We start from the raw sequence: 14,309 nt of genomic DNA on the forward strand, positions 1-14,309 counted from the left end.
ATCATGGCACTCAGTGCCGCATCCAGCATCATCTTAAACACCTCCAGGGACGGTGAATCCACCGCCTCTCTGGGCAGCCCGTTCCAATGCCTGATCACTCTCTCTGTAAAGAACTTTCTAATATCCAGCCTAAACCTCTCCTTAAGAGCTTAAGCCCGTGCCCTCTTGTCCTGCTGCTGATTGCCTGGGAGAAGAGACCGACCCCCACCTGGCTACAACCTCCTTTCAGGGAGTTGTAGAGAGTGATGAGGTCACCCCTGAGCCTTCTCTTCTCCAGACTAAACAACCCCAGCTCCCTCAGCCTCTCCTCATAGGACTTGTGCTCAAGTCCCTTCACCAGCCTGGTTGCTCTTCTCTGGACCTGCTCCAGCACCTCAATGTCCTTCCTGAACTGAGGGGCCCAAAACTGGACACAGAACTCCAGCTGTGGCCTCACCAATGCAGAGTACAGGGGAAGGATCACTTCCCTGCTCCTGCTGCCACACTGTTCTTGATGCAGGCCAGGATGCCATTGGCCTTCTTGGCCACCTGGGCACACTGCTGGCTCATGTTCAGCCTCCTGTCGATCAGCACCCCCAGATCCCTCTCCACCTGACTGGTCTCCAGCCACTCTGAGCCCAGCCTGTAGCGCTGCAGGGGTTTCCTCTAAGTCCACAACTGCAGGGAACCTGCAATGATGTTAACCAGTCTGCATCCATGCACAGTGTGTGACAGCAGATACTTTCTAGTGCACTGGATAACAAAACATATGAGAGGTCCAATGTCGAAGATGCTAACTAAATTCATTGTAGAGTTATGCAGATGCAGATTGAATTGGTTTTAAAACAAGACTGAATTGGTTTTAAAACAAGAGTGGATTGTGAATTCTGTTGCTTTCAAAGATAGAGAATGTATTGTTTTCCCCAAACACTGATGATTTCCTGATTATTCCCAAATGTCCCTTACTTCCCAAGTGCTGTACTTACTGGTCCTTATCAGTTTTCTGTCCTAGAACACTGGATATGAGAGGACTATGGTCTTTTTAAAGAAAAAAACTGATAGTTGAAAAAGATGATGTGAATTGCAAAAACTGCGTTCTCCTTGGGTTGTGGTGTTTCCCATTAGATCCATGTGCTGTTGGAACCTTCCTTCATCAGATTGCTTTTGGTTCTGGACAACAGATTTAACACAGATTAATAAATCTAATCTCAGAGCAGAAGTGGTGATATCTTTTAGGTGGAGGCTGCCTGGATGTTCCTGAGTCGCCAGTGTGCCAGCACCTTTCAAATCTTGGCCCACGCCTGTTAATTTTTCAGGAGACTGGTTTCCCAGAGAAATGAGATATCCACCACTGACTCATCTTTTGATCCCTCATTTCTTTCTCTGTAATTTTTGTATTCATTGGCAAAGTCTGGTTGAGGTTGACTCAGTTAAATTTCTAGAACGAGAAGAGCTTCCAGCCCCCAAAGATACTTGTTAGCCAGACAGCAGCTGGGCAGCAGTGCCTGTGCTCTCCTTTCCCTTCTGTCAAGAAGCAGCAGCCTTTCATGAGGCTAATCAGGACCCACAAAGCCCACTGTAACATTAGTTATCTTTTTCCTTGCTCTCAGTAGGCAGGAAGCCTGGGAAACAGGTCAAGGCATTAGGGGAGGGTAAATAATGGACGTGGTGGGAGGCTGAGGTTATACCAGTTTACAGGATACACAGCCATTGGAAAATTTCCTGCATTTGTCCTGTCAATCACACAACTGCTTGTTCTCTCTTTTGTATTGCAGCCCCCTAAAATCCACTATTAGAGTAGTTCTGGGTCAGCAAATATTTAATCAAACGACTGATGTAACACAGACATTTGAAATAGAGAAATACATCTTGCATCCTGAGTATTCTGTGTTCAACCCTACTGAACATGATATTGGTGAGTATTTTTGTTCCTACGGTTTTATTTCCTGTATGGTCAGTTTCAAGTTTAGTTGGTGTGTTAAAAACTGCCTTCCTAGTGAAAAAATCATAGATACTAGGAGAGGCTTTTGATTCCAGAGGTTCTTAGTTTTACCAGAGTTATAACAGCATCTGAAAGCTAGACAAATCCACATGAAAAATAAATTGCAAATTTAAAATAATTATGATAATTAGCCTTTGGAGCAATTTACCTAGATGTGTGGCAGATTCATCATCACTTCAAGTCTTTGTGAGATTAGGCATTTTTTCAACTGAACCAGAAACTGTGGGCTTGATGCAGGAATTACTTGGTAAAATTCTATTGTCTGTATTGTATAAAGGATCTGACTAGATGAATATAATAACCCCATCTGCTCTGAAAATCTGTGTTACTAAGAATCATTTTTTACACTGAGATAGGTTTAAAAATTGGCTGTCTTATCAGTCAGAAGTTAAATGCCCTTCTGATTGACCTTATAATATTAGTCAGAATGACAATGGAACAGCAACTCACTCCTTATTTTCCGATCTGTTCTTGTGAAAGGTGGCACATCACCCCAGGGTATCAAGCTGTGTGAGCACTTTGTCTCTGAGACTGTAATAGCTTGACATTAGGAATATTTTAGGTCAGGCATGTACTGGGTTTTTTGCACCCAGATGGTGACTATATTCTGAATGCAGAAAGCATTCAGATTCTGTGTTGGTGGGAGCTTTGTCACAGTGTACCAGATGAACTAGATTTAAGGCACTACTCTGTTCTGAAATACCCTGGTGTAAACCATCTCATATGTAAACCACCTCATAGCCTTTTTAATTACTCTGAAATTTGGCATGCCTCACGAGTTTGCAATGTCCAGACTGAGGGAGAGCTGAACATGGAGTGCCTAAGACGAGCCCAACTGCAAAAACAAACAAGCAGGCAGAAACTGGGGGAAAGATGTGGGGTCATGTTCTGTCCAGTCAGTGATTTCTACTGATGCAGCAGAAGAGTTGTTTCCTGCTGAACACTTTTCCAAGGGAAACAAACTACCACACAGGTGTTTGCTAGGAAGTTTGGGGTATTCAGAAACAGGCAGAGTTGGTGTGGAAGAGCAGGAAGGCGAGGAAGAACAAGCTGCTGAGTGTTGAAGCAAGGTTTGTGTGGGCTTCTCAGCCTGTGAGATAGTCTTCCACCAAGGCAAAAAATTGTAGTTGGTAGAGAAATAAGAATATCCAGTGGGATCACTCACTTTCCAACAGATGTGCTCACAAAACCTTGAGCTTCCAAAAGGCGTGATGGGAAGGTTTACGAGGAGTGTCCACGTTACCTCAGCACTGTTCTCTTTGAGTGGTGTGGCCAAACCAACATGCTGCCCTTGTTCCACCAAATACAAAGGCCCCTCTGCTGCTCCAAATGAAAGAGATTTGCTACAGGGGAAGCTGCTGTAGAGTCTTTAAATCTTTCAGTATTGATCTCATGATGCTGCACAGCTTCATATTTACACAGTTTTCAGCCCCATGAGGGGTTAGTGGGGGTTTTTCAGAAGCTTGGTTTTGAAATATCCTAGGTTTTTATTCCTTTATTTTCAAGATCTTGAATTTTGCTGAACTTGAATTTTGCTAACAGAGCATAAAATACACCACCTCTTGGTGTAATTAATTTTTTTTAAATGAAATTGGAGTTAGGCTAGTGGCCAGTCTTTCAGAAGCAGTGAGTACTTGCACATCCCATTTATTTCAGCTGAAATTTGGGGATACGTCACTGTTATTTAACTATAAGGTGGGAGGATACATATGTATTTTCTATCTTTCCCTTTCTCTACAAAGGCAGTGAAGCAAAATGTGCTCAGTGAGCACAGCATAAAATAAATATTCCCACAAGGGGAGTAGCTGAATGTTTCAGCCTTCAATTTGCTGTGAAATCAGGTGCTGTTGAGATGAGTCTGTCTGTCTTTGATTGAAATATCTTAATTAAGAGAGGCTTAGGGGATAATTAAATTTGTATCTGAGACCCATTGCTGCCAATCCCATTAAAGAAAGGGAACAGTCACTTTCTTCCTCTTGTATTTTCTGTTCTGCAGCTTTGATTAAGCTGAAGAAGAACGGCCAACGCTGTGCTGTCAAGTCCCAGTTTGTTCAGCCCATCTGCTTGCCCGAAAGTAACACTGTTTTCCCTGACCAGTTGAAATGTCAGATTTCTGGATGGGGACACAAGCATGAGAGTGAGTAAAATGAGAGCTGGTGTCTGTAGAAAAAAAAAAAAGATGATAAAAACATAATGCTCAAGTATATGTTATACAACTGAGACTTTGGTAAAATATTTTGCAAGGGACTTCTGGTGAGATTCTTTTTACCTGCCTTTAGATGTTTACAACATTTACATTTGAAATAGTCATGCTGAACTTCCTTTATAGTCCTTGGACTTTGGAGCATAGTTCACTTGGCCAGATGTTTGCACTGATTTTAGGATGAGATGAGCTATGAGCTAAGTAGGTCTGTGTGGACTGGGAGGGGAGCAGGTAGCTGCTTGTAGATGCCAATGTCCTGACACCTTAGTCAAGTGAATCCTACCCCTGGTTTCTCCAGGTAGGTATCAAAGACTGCAAATCAAACATAATCAATTTACTAGTTTGTGATGGAGGGATTTTTAAGAAACTTTGGAAACATCTACTGGGGAGGGCCAGATAGACTTTGGGCTAAGAAATGCTTACATCCAGCTTGAGAAAGGTGGAAAAATCCATCCTGTCCTTTTAGATGAGGAATTTCAGGCTTATGAGGCTTGATCATGCTGCTTTGAGGCACAGACATATGTAGATAGATGAGAAGGACTGAGGGGCTGGCTGCCTCATTTTGTGAGAGATGTAGTATGAGCAAATGTTGTCCTGGTCTAAATGTGTACTCTAAAAGCAAAAAGAAGTAATGGAGCCTTCGATAAATGGATGATTTATTACCTCATCTGGAAAGGGGAGAGGACAGCAGTGTCAGGGGACTGAGTCTCTAGGAAATGAGAGAATCCAAAGTGGATTAATGTCTGGACATGGCATAGAGTCTGACTGGAGGATCAGAAAGATCACTATAAAGATTATTATGTTTTAAAGATATCCACAACATGATTACTGAGAAGTGTTATGTGTGTTTATATGCTGTATTGTGCCTTGTGTTTTCATGTTATTGACATTCTATAAAAATGATTTTCTTTTCCCCTCTGTGATTTTTTTAAAGATATAACTGGTTATTCAGATGTCCTGCAAGAATCACTGGTTCCACTTATTCCTGAGGAGAAGTGCAGGAGTCCTGAAATTTATGGAACAGAACTCACTGAAAATATGTTCTGTGCTGGCTACTTTGATAGCAAATCTGATGCTTGTCAGGTAATGCTGTGAGTCATCTCTAGGCAGAATATAGAAATGTATATTATGGCCAGAAATGTTGCAGTGCTATAGTTAATACTTTTGATATTATGGTATTCTAAAGAAAAGAAAAGTTCCTAAAGAAAAGAAACATTCCTAAAGAAAAGAACCTTAGGTGGCTGCACTCTTTGCTTCCACCTTTATTTTTTAACCTGTTCCATGTCAATTAAGAAGAGCTACAGGTAAGCTAAGTTATGTTATATTCCTCCTACCTTCACAAAAGGCAGTGGCAATGCACTGGATGTGTTGCTTTAGCTCCTGGCTGAGCCTGCAGGTGGTGGCAATGGTTTGCTGGCCAGCTGGCAGAGATGTGCTGGCAGGACAACCGGCACTAACCTGCATGGAGCCAACTCCCTGAGCTGCTGCCTCTTGCCTGAGGGGAAATAAGGACATCTGGGTAGGAGGTGAGGAGCAGTCTTGAAGTTTTGAGAAGGAAGGAGTTGAGGTTTCCACAGTGGATGGGATTGAATGGTGTAGAACATCAGTCAATTGGAAACTGTGGTATGTAACCTCAGTCCTTCAGATTTTATATTCAGATCATTTTGAAGGAGGAGGGTTGTGCTGTATTAGCATAAATTTGTGAAAAGGCAGCACGCAGCTAATAGTTGGCAGTGAGATTAAGTGCAGCAAAGAATATCATGCATAATGGATGCTGGAAGCCCTGTAGCCCCATATATATGTCATAAACCTATCCAAAGAAAGGTGTCAAGAGTGAAATGGCAGCAGCCAGCAGTGGCTCAAGATTTCCAAGCCAAGGCTGAGGACTGATGGTAGTTACTGGCTGCAACTGTTCATACTATAGCCTGGAAACTACCCTGCTTGCTCACCTTTCCTTGCCTTACCCAGGAAGTGCAAACACAAGAGGCAGGATGACAGCTGATTCCTGCTCTCCATCCTGGAAAAACAGAGATCAGGAATGAGAGGGACAAAGAAGAAATGTATTTTGCTTTCAAGGATTTTTCTTTTGAAATAGGAAAAAAAATATATTTCTCCTTCGTCTCAAATAAGAGTGGTGGCTCTTTCACCAGTACTATTTACTGGTACAGATTTTTCATTTCTAACATTTTAATTTCTTCAGAAAGTCTGTCTAAGAGTAAAAGTAATAAAATCCCATGTCCTGAATGTTTGCAAGGTTTAAAATAAGTAAAAGTGTTCCAAATTCATCCTTGCTGTAGTGTAGTTTGGGCTGATTTTTGGTTTATGGTTTTAATGACAAGGTAAATGCTCAGTAACCTCAAACTGAACAGATGCCAAAACCCCATATGCCACATAAAATGACAGCATCCCACAGTCACATGGAAAAGTGTGTCTATATGCAACACCTTTCTTTTGAAAACTCTCATCTTCTCTGACAGTTGCAATAAACTGCATCAAGAAATTCTCCAAATGAACCCATGCAACCCATCCATACAGTGCTGATATTACAGCACAGTGCCAGTCCTCAGAGACTTGCTTACTCCCATTGAAAGTGATCTCCATGAACTGTGATTTTCAGGAGGTGTCTGAATCTAAAAGAATTTCCTGTTTTTAAACAAAATCTGATATCTGATCAATTTCCTATTTTTAAGCGAAATCTGATACTTTTGTTCAATGTGTAATTAAAAAAATCCCCCATTATATTGGACATATGACTTAACAAGCTTTCTATAACAAAACTTCAGTACACTGATGATTTTTTTTTTTTTTTTTTAGTTTAAATCTCATGTGGAAATATTCCCAACTTAGGACTTTCCCAAACTGATCTTTTTCTAACTGCTTTCTATCAAATTAGATAATCTCTGTTTACTTTTAATACAGGGAGATTCTGGTGGACCTTTGGCCTGTGAGGAAAATGAAATATCTTACCTCTACGGAATTATCAGCTGGGGAGATGGCTGTGGCAGAGTCAACAAACCTGGAGTATATACACGAGTGACAAACTATGTAAATTGGATTAATGAGAGAATAGCCCCCCGAAAAACTAGTTGAACAGTTAAATATGCTAACATTTGAAGCAGGGTTCAGGAGTCTTTTGGTTTCATTAAAGTGGCATAAGTATTTCATTATAAACTGGTGTGAAAACTGTCATGGTAATTCATAGCAATTCCAAGCCAAACCTGCTCCATCTGATGTCAGCAGCCTTGATCTAGAACTCTGGGGCTGTGGATTGCTCAAGGTACATGACTGTCTCTATTTGTCTTAATAAAAAACCAATCCCAAACATGTTGAGACAATGCAAAAAAATCTACAACTCTCTGTCTTCTTGGTGGATTACATAAAAAGTGATTTGATGTGTTTATGCAGTTTCTGGTGGAGCTGTCATATCCCAAACCCACCTATAATAACACTGTACTTGTATTCTCAGATGAGATAGAAAAATAAATAGGAGGAGCATCAAAAATGAAATTCCCTCTCCCTCAGAAGTCATCTCTTAAAGTTCAGGTCAAGAAACACCAATAGAATAATGCAGGTAAAGCTGCTCCTCAGCTAACTGCAACAAACCAGTTCTGGGGAAAAAAACAAGAGGGTTTAGGTTTTGTTTCAACTAAACCTGTAAGCATGTTTTTGTATTAACACATTACTATGTTCCACTGATGTAAAATCAGGATATCTCAGAGCTCTGCTGAATCTGGTGTGCAATTTTTCAGCAAGGTCAATGCAACACCTCCTGAGAGGTCAGCGTTTCTTGCTGAAAAATGTTGGAAGTTGGAGCACCTGATTTAGGCCGATACAGCCAGCACCTTTTCCAGACTGTGATCTGCTCCTTGCCCTGAGGATAGCAATGGAAATATTTTACCATGAAGATAAATCCCTAAGAGTTTCTTTAATTTGACAGTGTTTTGAAGATGTTTTAGATTTTTGTACTAACAGGTTGTTTAGCTGTTTAGATAATTCAGAAAGGAGGTTTCTCTTAACAGATTTTTCAACTGGATGGCTGGGGGAGCAGCTTGAAATTTTCCTTGGGGATTTGGTGATAGCATAAACCACAGGCGTTGCTGTCATGGTCTGTGGAATTGTTATGGGAACAATCAAAGAAATTATTAAAACATATACCTGTTTAAAGGCCATGGGCTCATCTGTGTTAGCAAAAAAAAGAAAATTATTCAACAACAACAACAAAAAAATCTGACAAAGAATGGAAAATTCCATCTGCTTTTTTTTTTTTTTTTTTAATACATGGAACCTTTAGCCATGTCAGCTCTGTACATTTGAAGTGCTTATGTGAAATGTATTTCTTCCCTGGTAGTGAATACTTATGAACTGTCTTAAGTGTTTCAAGCAAAGTTGTGCTTTAAGATACAGAATTTTTAAAGTGATGCCTAGATACTCAGATATGTGTTTTGTTTTATAGTACTGGCACTGTCCTCATGGGTTTCTTAGTAGTGGTAAATGAAATCTGCAGTTAAAAGAAACTTTTAAAGGAAAAATAACCAAAACCTGAATATGTATAAGTACAAATATATAACAATGCTAATCTAGAAGAATGATGTAAACTGTTTAATAAAAACATTTACCCTCTGTTTCTGGGACTTAGTCTGTTATGTGTAAAGTTACAACAAAATCTTTGAATCCCTCTGTAGGTTGAGAGCCGATAGAAACATGAAATAACACTTTGTGCTGGAAGGCATCTGAAAAGCTGGGCACAAGGATCAATTTCAGCTGGTGGTGCTCCCAGTTTTATGCAAGTGCCACACAAATTTCCAGTAGACAGATGTAAGCGCTTGGATTTGGTTTTCAGCTGTGAATACTGTGAATCCTAAGATCAAAGTCTTTAGTTTGTTTTTCTGAAGCACTAAAGGGTAACTTGAAAAACTGAGGTCCATCTCTGGGGTCTTGATTCCAAAACAAGCTGAAGACTCTTGTTGTCTGGCTCTGCCTTCCCAGTCATGTGGACTACCAGTCTGGCTTGCTTAACTCCCTGAAATGAATGTGACTGTGTAAAAATAATAACTGTACCTGCTGCTGAAAGACAAGTACTCAATCAGCATGAAGAAATTATTTAGTCTTCTTTGGAAGGGATTCATCAGGAACAGGTTTCCACTCAAAGCTTAAGCCATTCTGAACGTCTGTATCTGTCCTGTGACTTCAGGTTCACTTTGAAATTAATATCCATCCATACTGTGCATACCTTTGATCTTCTGGTTTTGTGTTATATATGTGTTCTTTTGGTCTTCTGTTGCATTAAAGAAGGCAGCTGTTTGATTGGAAAGGTGACTACACTTGTGTTTCTGACAATTTGTGTAGAGTTTTTAGCTATCCTGTTTTCAAAATCTATGCTGCTTGTATCACTACACAGCAACACCACTACAATAACACATTTTTAAAAAGTATATTGAATGGTCTGTTTTCTGCCCTCAAAGGTCTAAACAGCAAATCTCCAATTCCTACTGTTACACTTTGAATGCATTAAAATGAATTTGTGGCTTTCAAAGCATCCTGTTTGTCCACTGTTACTGCACTGAGTCCATGGAACTAAATTAAAAACATTTGAGCACTGGCTGTATGGTGACTAGCACTGTGTTAAATGCACAAACCCACAGCAGGGGTGACAAGGAAAGACCAGGTTGTGAGATGTCCTTGCCTGACCTCTCACACCCCTGACACCAGTCACACAACTACGGGGCACTCCAGCAGCTTCTGCCTTCTGTCTTTTTGTTGAGCATTACCCCATGGAAACTCATCTTCCATAGTCTTCACCGCCTTGAAGTGAATATCACTTTGGTTAAAATGAAAGTCCAACTTATATGTACTAGTGAAATTTTATCTGATATTTTTCCTAACTTTATATTGAAATTGAATTGGAATGCAAAGCCAGATGAACAAACACTTCCCTAATTCATTATGAAACACACTTAGAGATGGTTTTATTAAATTGTATGTTATTCCATGCAAACTGACTGATTAAAAGGAAAGAAATAAATGCAAACATCTAAACCCCCCTCTTATTATGCTATTGAAAGAAAAATGTGCTGTGGTGCTGTTCAAAAAAGCTGAAGAACTAATTACCATCAAATAAGATGCAGTAGGAGTATTTTTGGAATAATGGACTCTAATTAGTCCACTGCTCTTGGAAATAAATCTGAGGACATCATTAACACATCTTATTCTATTAATTGTAGCTGCTCTGGGCTTGATGTAAGCGTGTTGTTATCTCGTGACAGTTGCATTGCAAAGAAGAAAAAAAAAAGAGAGAAGATTATTTTTATCTGGGCTACTTGGCTGCATGTCTTCTGGAAGCCAGGGAGAGCTGTAATTACACTTTTGAAAAGTGAGAATTGGGCGTTATAAGGGAGGTGCGGGAAGGGGGTGCTTCGGCCGGCCCCGCTCCGCGAGGGAAATCCGGTCCGGGCTTTGCGGCCGGCCGGGCTCGGGGCAGCCCAGGGCGGGTCAGCGGCAAAGCCCGGAGCGGGGCTGCCCCGCCGGGCGGCCGCAAAGCCCGGAGCCGGACGGGGCGGGGGTCCCGCCCGGAGCGGATCCACCGAGGCAGCCCGAGCCGGGCTGCGACGCTCCGATAAGCCAGCCTGCGCCTCCCGCTCTGAAACCCTGGAGAAAATACTAGTACTACTAATAATAATTAAAAAAACCCCAAGCCCACAAACAGACCAAAACCGCCCGCAGAGTAAAATACGTGAACCAGGGACCAGTGAAAGGGTTCCCGGGACCCCCTTTCCCCCCCGCGCGGTGGGGCCGGGCAGTGCCGCGCCGCCCGCGCGGGGCCCTCCGACAGCTATTTTGGAAGTGACCCCTCGGGCGGCCGGAGCGCGGGGCGGGCGCAGCGAGCCGGCGCAGCTGTCCGGAATCATGACTGAAGATGACGGATTCCGTGGTGGTGGAGGGTCACGTCAAGTTGAGAGACGGAAAAAAGGTCCCCGCTCCGAGCGCCCCTTCGGCCCCGCGGGGCCGGGGGGTCCCCGACCGACGCTTCTTTCCCCCCAGGGGAGAGAGCTCGCTCTCCCCTCCCCTGCCCGGCCCTGGCTAACCCTGTCCCTTTGCCTCTCGTTGCAGTGGAAGAACAGGTGGCTGGTGCTGCGCAAGCCCTCCCCGGTGGCAGGTAAGAGGGGACTCGGGCTAGGCGGAGGCAGGGCCGGAGTGTCCCTCCTCCTCCTCCTTCTCCTCCTCCTCCTCGTCCCGGCGGTGGGGGACAGGGCTCGGGGCCCTTGGGGCTCGCAGGGCACCCCTCGGGGTGCGCAGCCTGGCCAGGGCTCTCCAAAAGTTGTGTCCGGCCTCGTGGCGAGCTCCTGCGGAGCTTAATGCCAGGCTAAAACCAAGGGGAAAAGAGACTTTCCAAAGCAGAACCATTGGGTTTGCTGCCCGTTTAAAATGGAAATTTCCCCCCCCCTTTTTTTTAAAAATTATTATTATTTCTTCAGGGTGATTGCTGGGTGTATGTAAAAAAAAAAAAAAGCTGGCATTGTAAGCACGGTAGTTATTTTTGATCAGTGTTTTGACAGAAAATATCACTTCAATTTAAAAATAAAATGACATTTTGAATTAAGGGGGAAAAAAAAGAATAAAAAAAAAAGATCGTTTCCATGCTTCTGAAGGGGAAATTGAAAATCTTACACAGAGCTGATGTTTTACTGCTGCAGAGAGAAAAGTGGGTTTTAGGTTTTCCCATCTATTCCCAACAGGGAAACCATTTGGGCCCAAAAGTATATCGTTTCAGGGCTAAACGTTGTCACTTAGAAAATGTGAATCTGCATTGCTGCGGAATGGATTATGGCATCTTTTCTAGGCTGTTGCTGGTAGACTGAAGGTTTCATAGTAATTGAAGCTCTTCAAACCTAATTCTTTGTTACCAGAGCTGGTACAGTAATTTTTTTAGTGTCTTAAATACCTGTATCTCATCTGAATCTGTGAAACTTCTCTGTGTGAAAGGGCATCTGTTGATCCTAGAGCTGGTATCTGGACACGTGAATGTGGGCCTGGACTTCTAAAGGAAGTAAGCCAAGTTTGAGAGGAATAGATGAGGGAGCCTGACTGAAAACGTAGCTTATTCCTCAAAAATAGTATTTTTATTCTAGCTAAATTAGCCAGGTTTACAAAAAAAAAAGCCCCCACTCATTTGATTTTCTTGGTGCATAAACCATAGTTGCTGCTTCTTCAGACACACAATGGTATTGCAGAATGCTTAAACACTGTGTTTGCAGCTGTTTTTGCTCACAGGTGCACAAAGACAATTGGGGATCCATGCAAAGCTCTGCATTAGTTAGCAGACAGTTCAGTCTTTCAGTCATTTTTCATCTGTTTGGAGATTTGCCAGTCCTTGCCCAGCTGAGAGCACCAGGGCACCTCACCAGGGCTCAGAGCACCACACCCCAACGTCCATAAAACGGTGCAGTGGGTCTTTGTCTCTGTGGTTCGTAGCTCAGCTTAAGCTGTGGTTGTTGCAGCTTTGGTATTGACCATTAATTTCATGTACAGCTGAGTGCTGTGTGATAGGAAAGGAACCTGGAGGAAAAAGGGCTGCTTTTGTCATAAATGCAAAAAGTGAGAGAGGTCTCTTCCCGTTTTTCTTGGTTTTTTTGGGTTTGCCTGTGAAATGTTCTTTTCCTGTGGGACTGTGGCACTTGAATTGCCTTCTTCTGTTGCATAGTTGCTGTGTAATAAGCACCTCTAGGAAGGAGTTAAAAACAACTGACGAGACAATCAAGCATAAAAAAAAAATAAGAATAAAAGAAGGTGTGGCACATAATGATTTTTAGCAAGGGCTACTGTGTAGCATTTAACTGGGAAACCTGAGCCGGCATGAACAATCTTGCAGTGCTTGCCATTTAGTAGTTGGGTAATCTGTGAGCTACTGTAAGAATTTCATTTGTGGTTCAGTATGTTCTAATGGAAATACAGATGACAATAGCCTCTCGATCCTTGGAGTCTGTAATGTGAACAGTATCGTAGCATAGCTCCTAATGTTCCGAATTAATGAGTCAGACTAGGGAGAGTATCTGAAAAGCTCCTGGACTATGATGAGTAAAACAGGGAAGACGTATTACTGGCTTCCTTCTTTCCTTATTGCAGATTACTCTTGGAACATGCCTTCAGTGTTTGCTTTCTGAAAACAAGGGCTACAAACTACCGGGGGGTGGTGTGGGAAAAGGAATCTGAGTTCTTACATTGACTTTGCGCAGTTTTCTAAAGCACCTTTGTATTGAGCAGAGTGCTGAGAAATGTGTTATGGTCTAAGCTCTGCCTCATCATCTCTGACAGTTTTGCTTCTTTTAGACTGTTTGCTCATGCTGGTGTACAAGGATAAATCTGAACGAGCAAAAGGGCACAAGGAGAGGAGCAGCATGACCTTAGAAGACATCTGTGGCTTGGAGCCTGGCCTCTCCTACGAGGGCCTGAACCACACACTGGCAATCATCTGTCTCTCTCAAGTTGTGATGCTGGGATTTGAGAACAAGGAAACAATGTACGCATGGGATGTACGAATACGCTACAGTTTGGGGGAAGGTAACCTTTGTCTTCTTGCACCTTCCCTGCCCCCTCCCTCCCCTCCCCCCCAGGGGGTAAAAAACCAAGGAGTAGCAAAACTAAAATGCAAATAAATAAGTACAGTTCAGGAAAAGACTGTCAGTCATCTGAAAGTGAAGAGACTGGTCTTCCCCTTAGATAATAAAGCAGGTGTCCCTTATGATAGGTTTTGACTGTAGTACTGCCCACTACGGATGGATAACCGTGAGACCTCTCAACACAGGTTTTTGATTTTGGCACTGACAGTATGCAGGTTTGAAACAAAGTAATCAGACTTGGTTCTACAGTTTACTCAGGGATTCTGAGAACATAAATTAAGAGATGCAGAGTTCTGAGTTGTACTTGGCTAGTTCAGGCCCATTTTTCTGAGCTGCCCGCCAGGTGTTGCATTGACAGTGCTTATTGCTGCTAGTGTCCCATTTCAGAAAGAGACTTCTTGCAATAACGATTGTCATCAGACACATTCTCTCCAGCTAACTTCACTTTTTTGCATCCTTTTATTTTATTTTCTTGGTTAGCAGCTCTAAAATGTGCAGTAGTGAACAAAGA

At 42.4% G+C, this 14,309-nt stretch overlaps 2 protein-coding genes across 3 annotated transcripts in view; both read left to right on the top strand.

The window, feature by feature from the left end:
* HGFAC (HGF activator) overlaps window positions 1–8,808 on the top strand; it is a 46,356-nt gene extending 37,548 nt beyond the window's left edge. Inside the window, exons 11-14 of the mRNA XM_050338385.1 lie at window positions 1,755–1,894; window positions 3,978–4,118; window positions 5,119–5,267; window positions 7,104–8,808. Of these exons, the coding sequence (XP_050194342.1) occupies window positions 1,755–1,894; window positions 3,978–4,118; window positions 5,119–5,267; window positions 7,104–7,274 (601 nt within the window). The 3' untranslated portion in view covers window positions 7,275–8,808. The remainder of the gene's footprint in view (window positions 1–1,754; window positions 1,895–3,977; window positions 4,119–5,118; window positions 5,268–7,103) is intronic.
* Window positions 8,809–10,895: 2,087 nt separating this feature from the next.
* Window positions 10,896–14,309, top strand: part of DOK7 (docking protein 7) — a 56,765-nt gene continuing 53,351 nt past the window's right edge. The window contains exons 1-3 of one of the 2 annotated variants that reach the window (XM_050338561.1): window positions 10,896–11,151; window positions 11,292–11,337; window positions 13,494–13,739. In XM_050338561.1, coding sequence (XP_050194518.1) covers window positions 11,098–11,151; window positions 11,292–11,337; window positions 13,494–13,739 — 346 coding nt within the window. In that variant the 5' untranslated portion in view covers window positions 10,896–11,097. The remainder of the gene's footprint in view (window positions 11,152–11,291; window positions 11,338–13,493; window positions 13,740–14,309) is intronic. The other variant, XM_050338562.1, reaches the window with a different exon arrangement.

This window comes from Myiozetetes cayanensis, unplaced genomic scaffold (genome assembly GCF_022539395.1).
Source record: "Myiozetetes cayanensis isolate MyiCay16 unplaced genomic scaffold, myiCay2020 scf7, whole genome shotgun sequence".
Classification (NCBI taxonomy): Eukaryota; Metazoa; Chordata; class Aves; order Passeriformes; family Tyrannidae; genus Myiozetetes; species Myiozetetes cayanensis.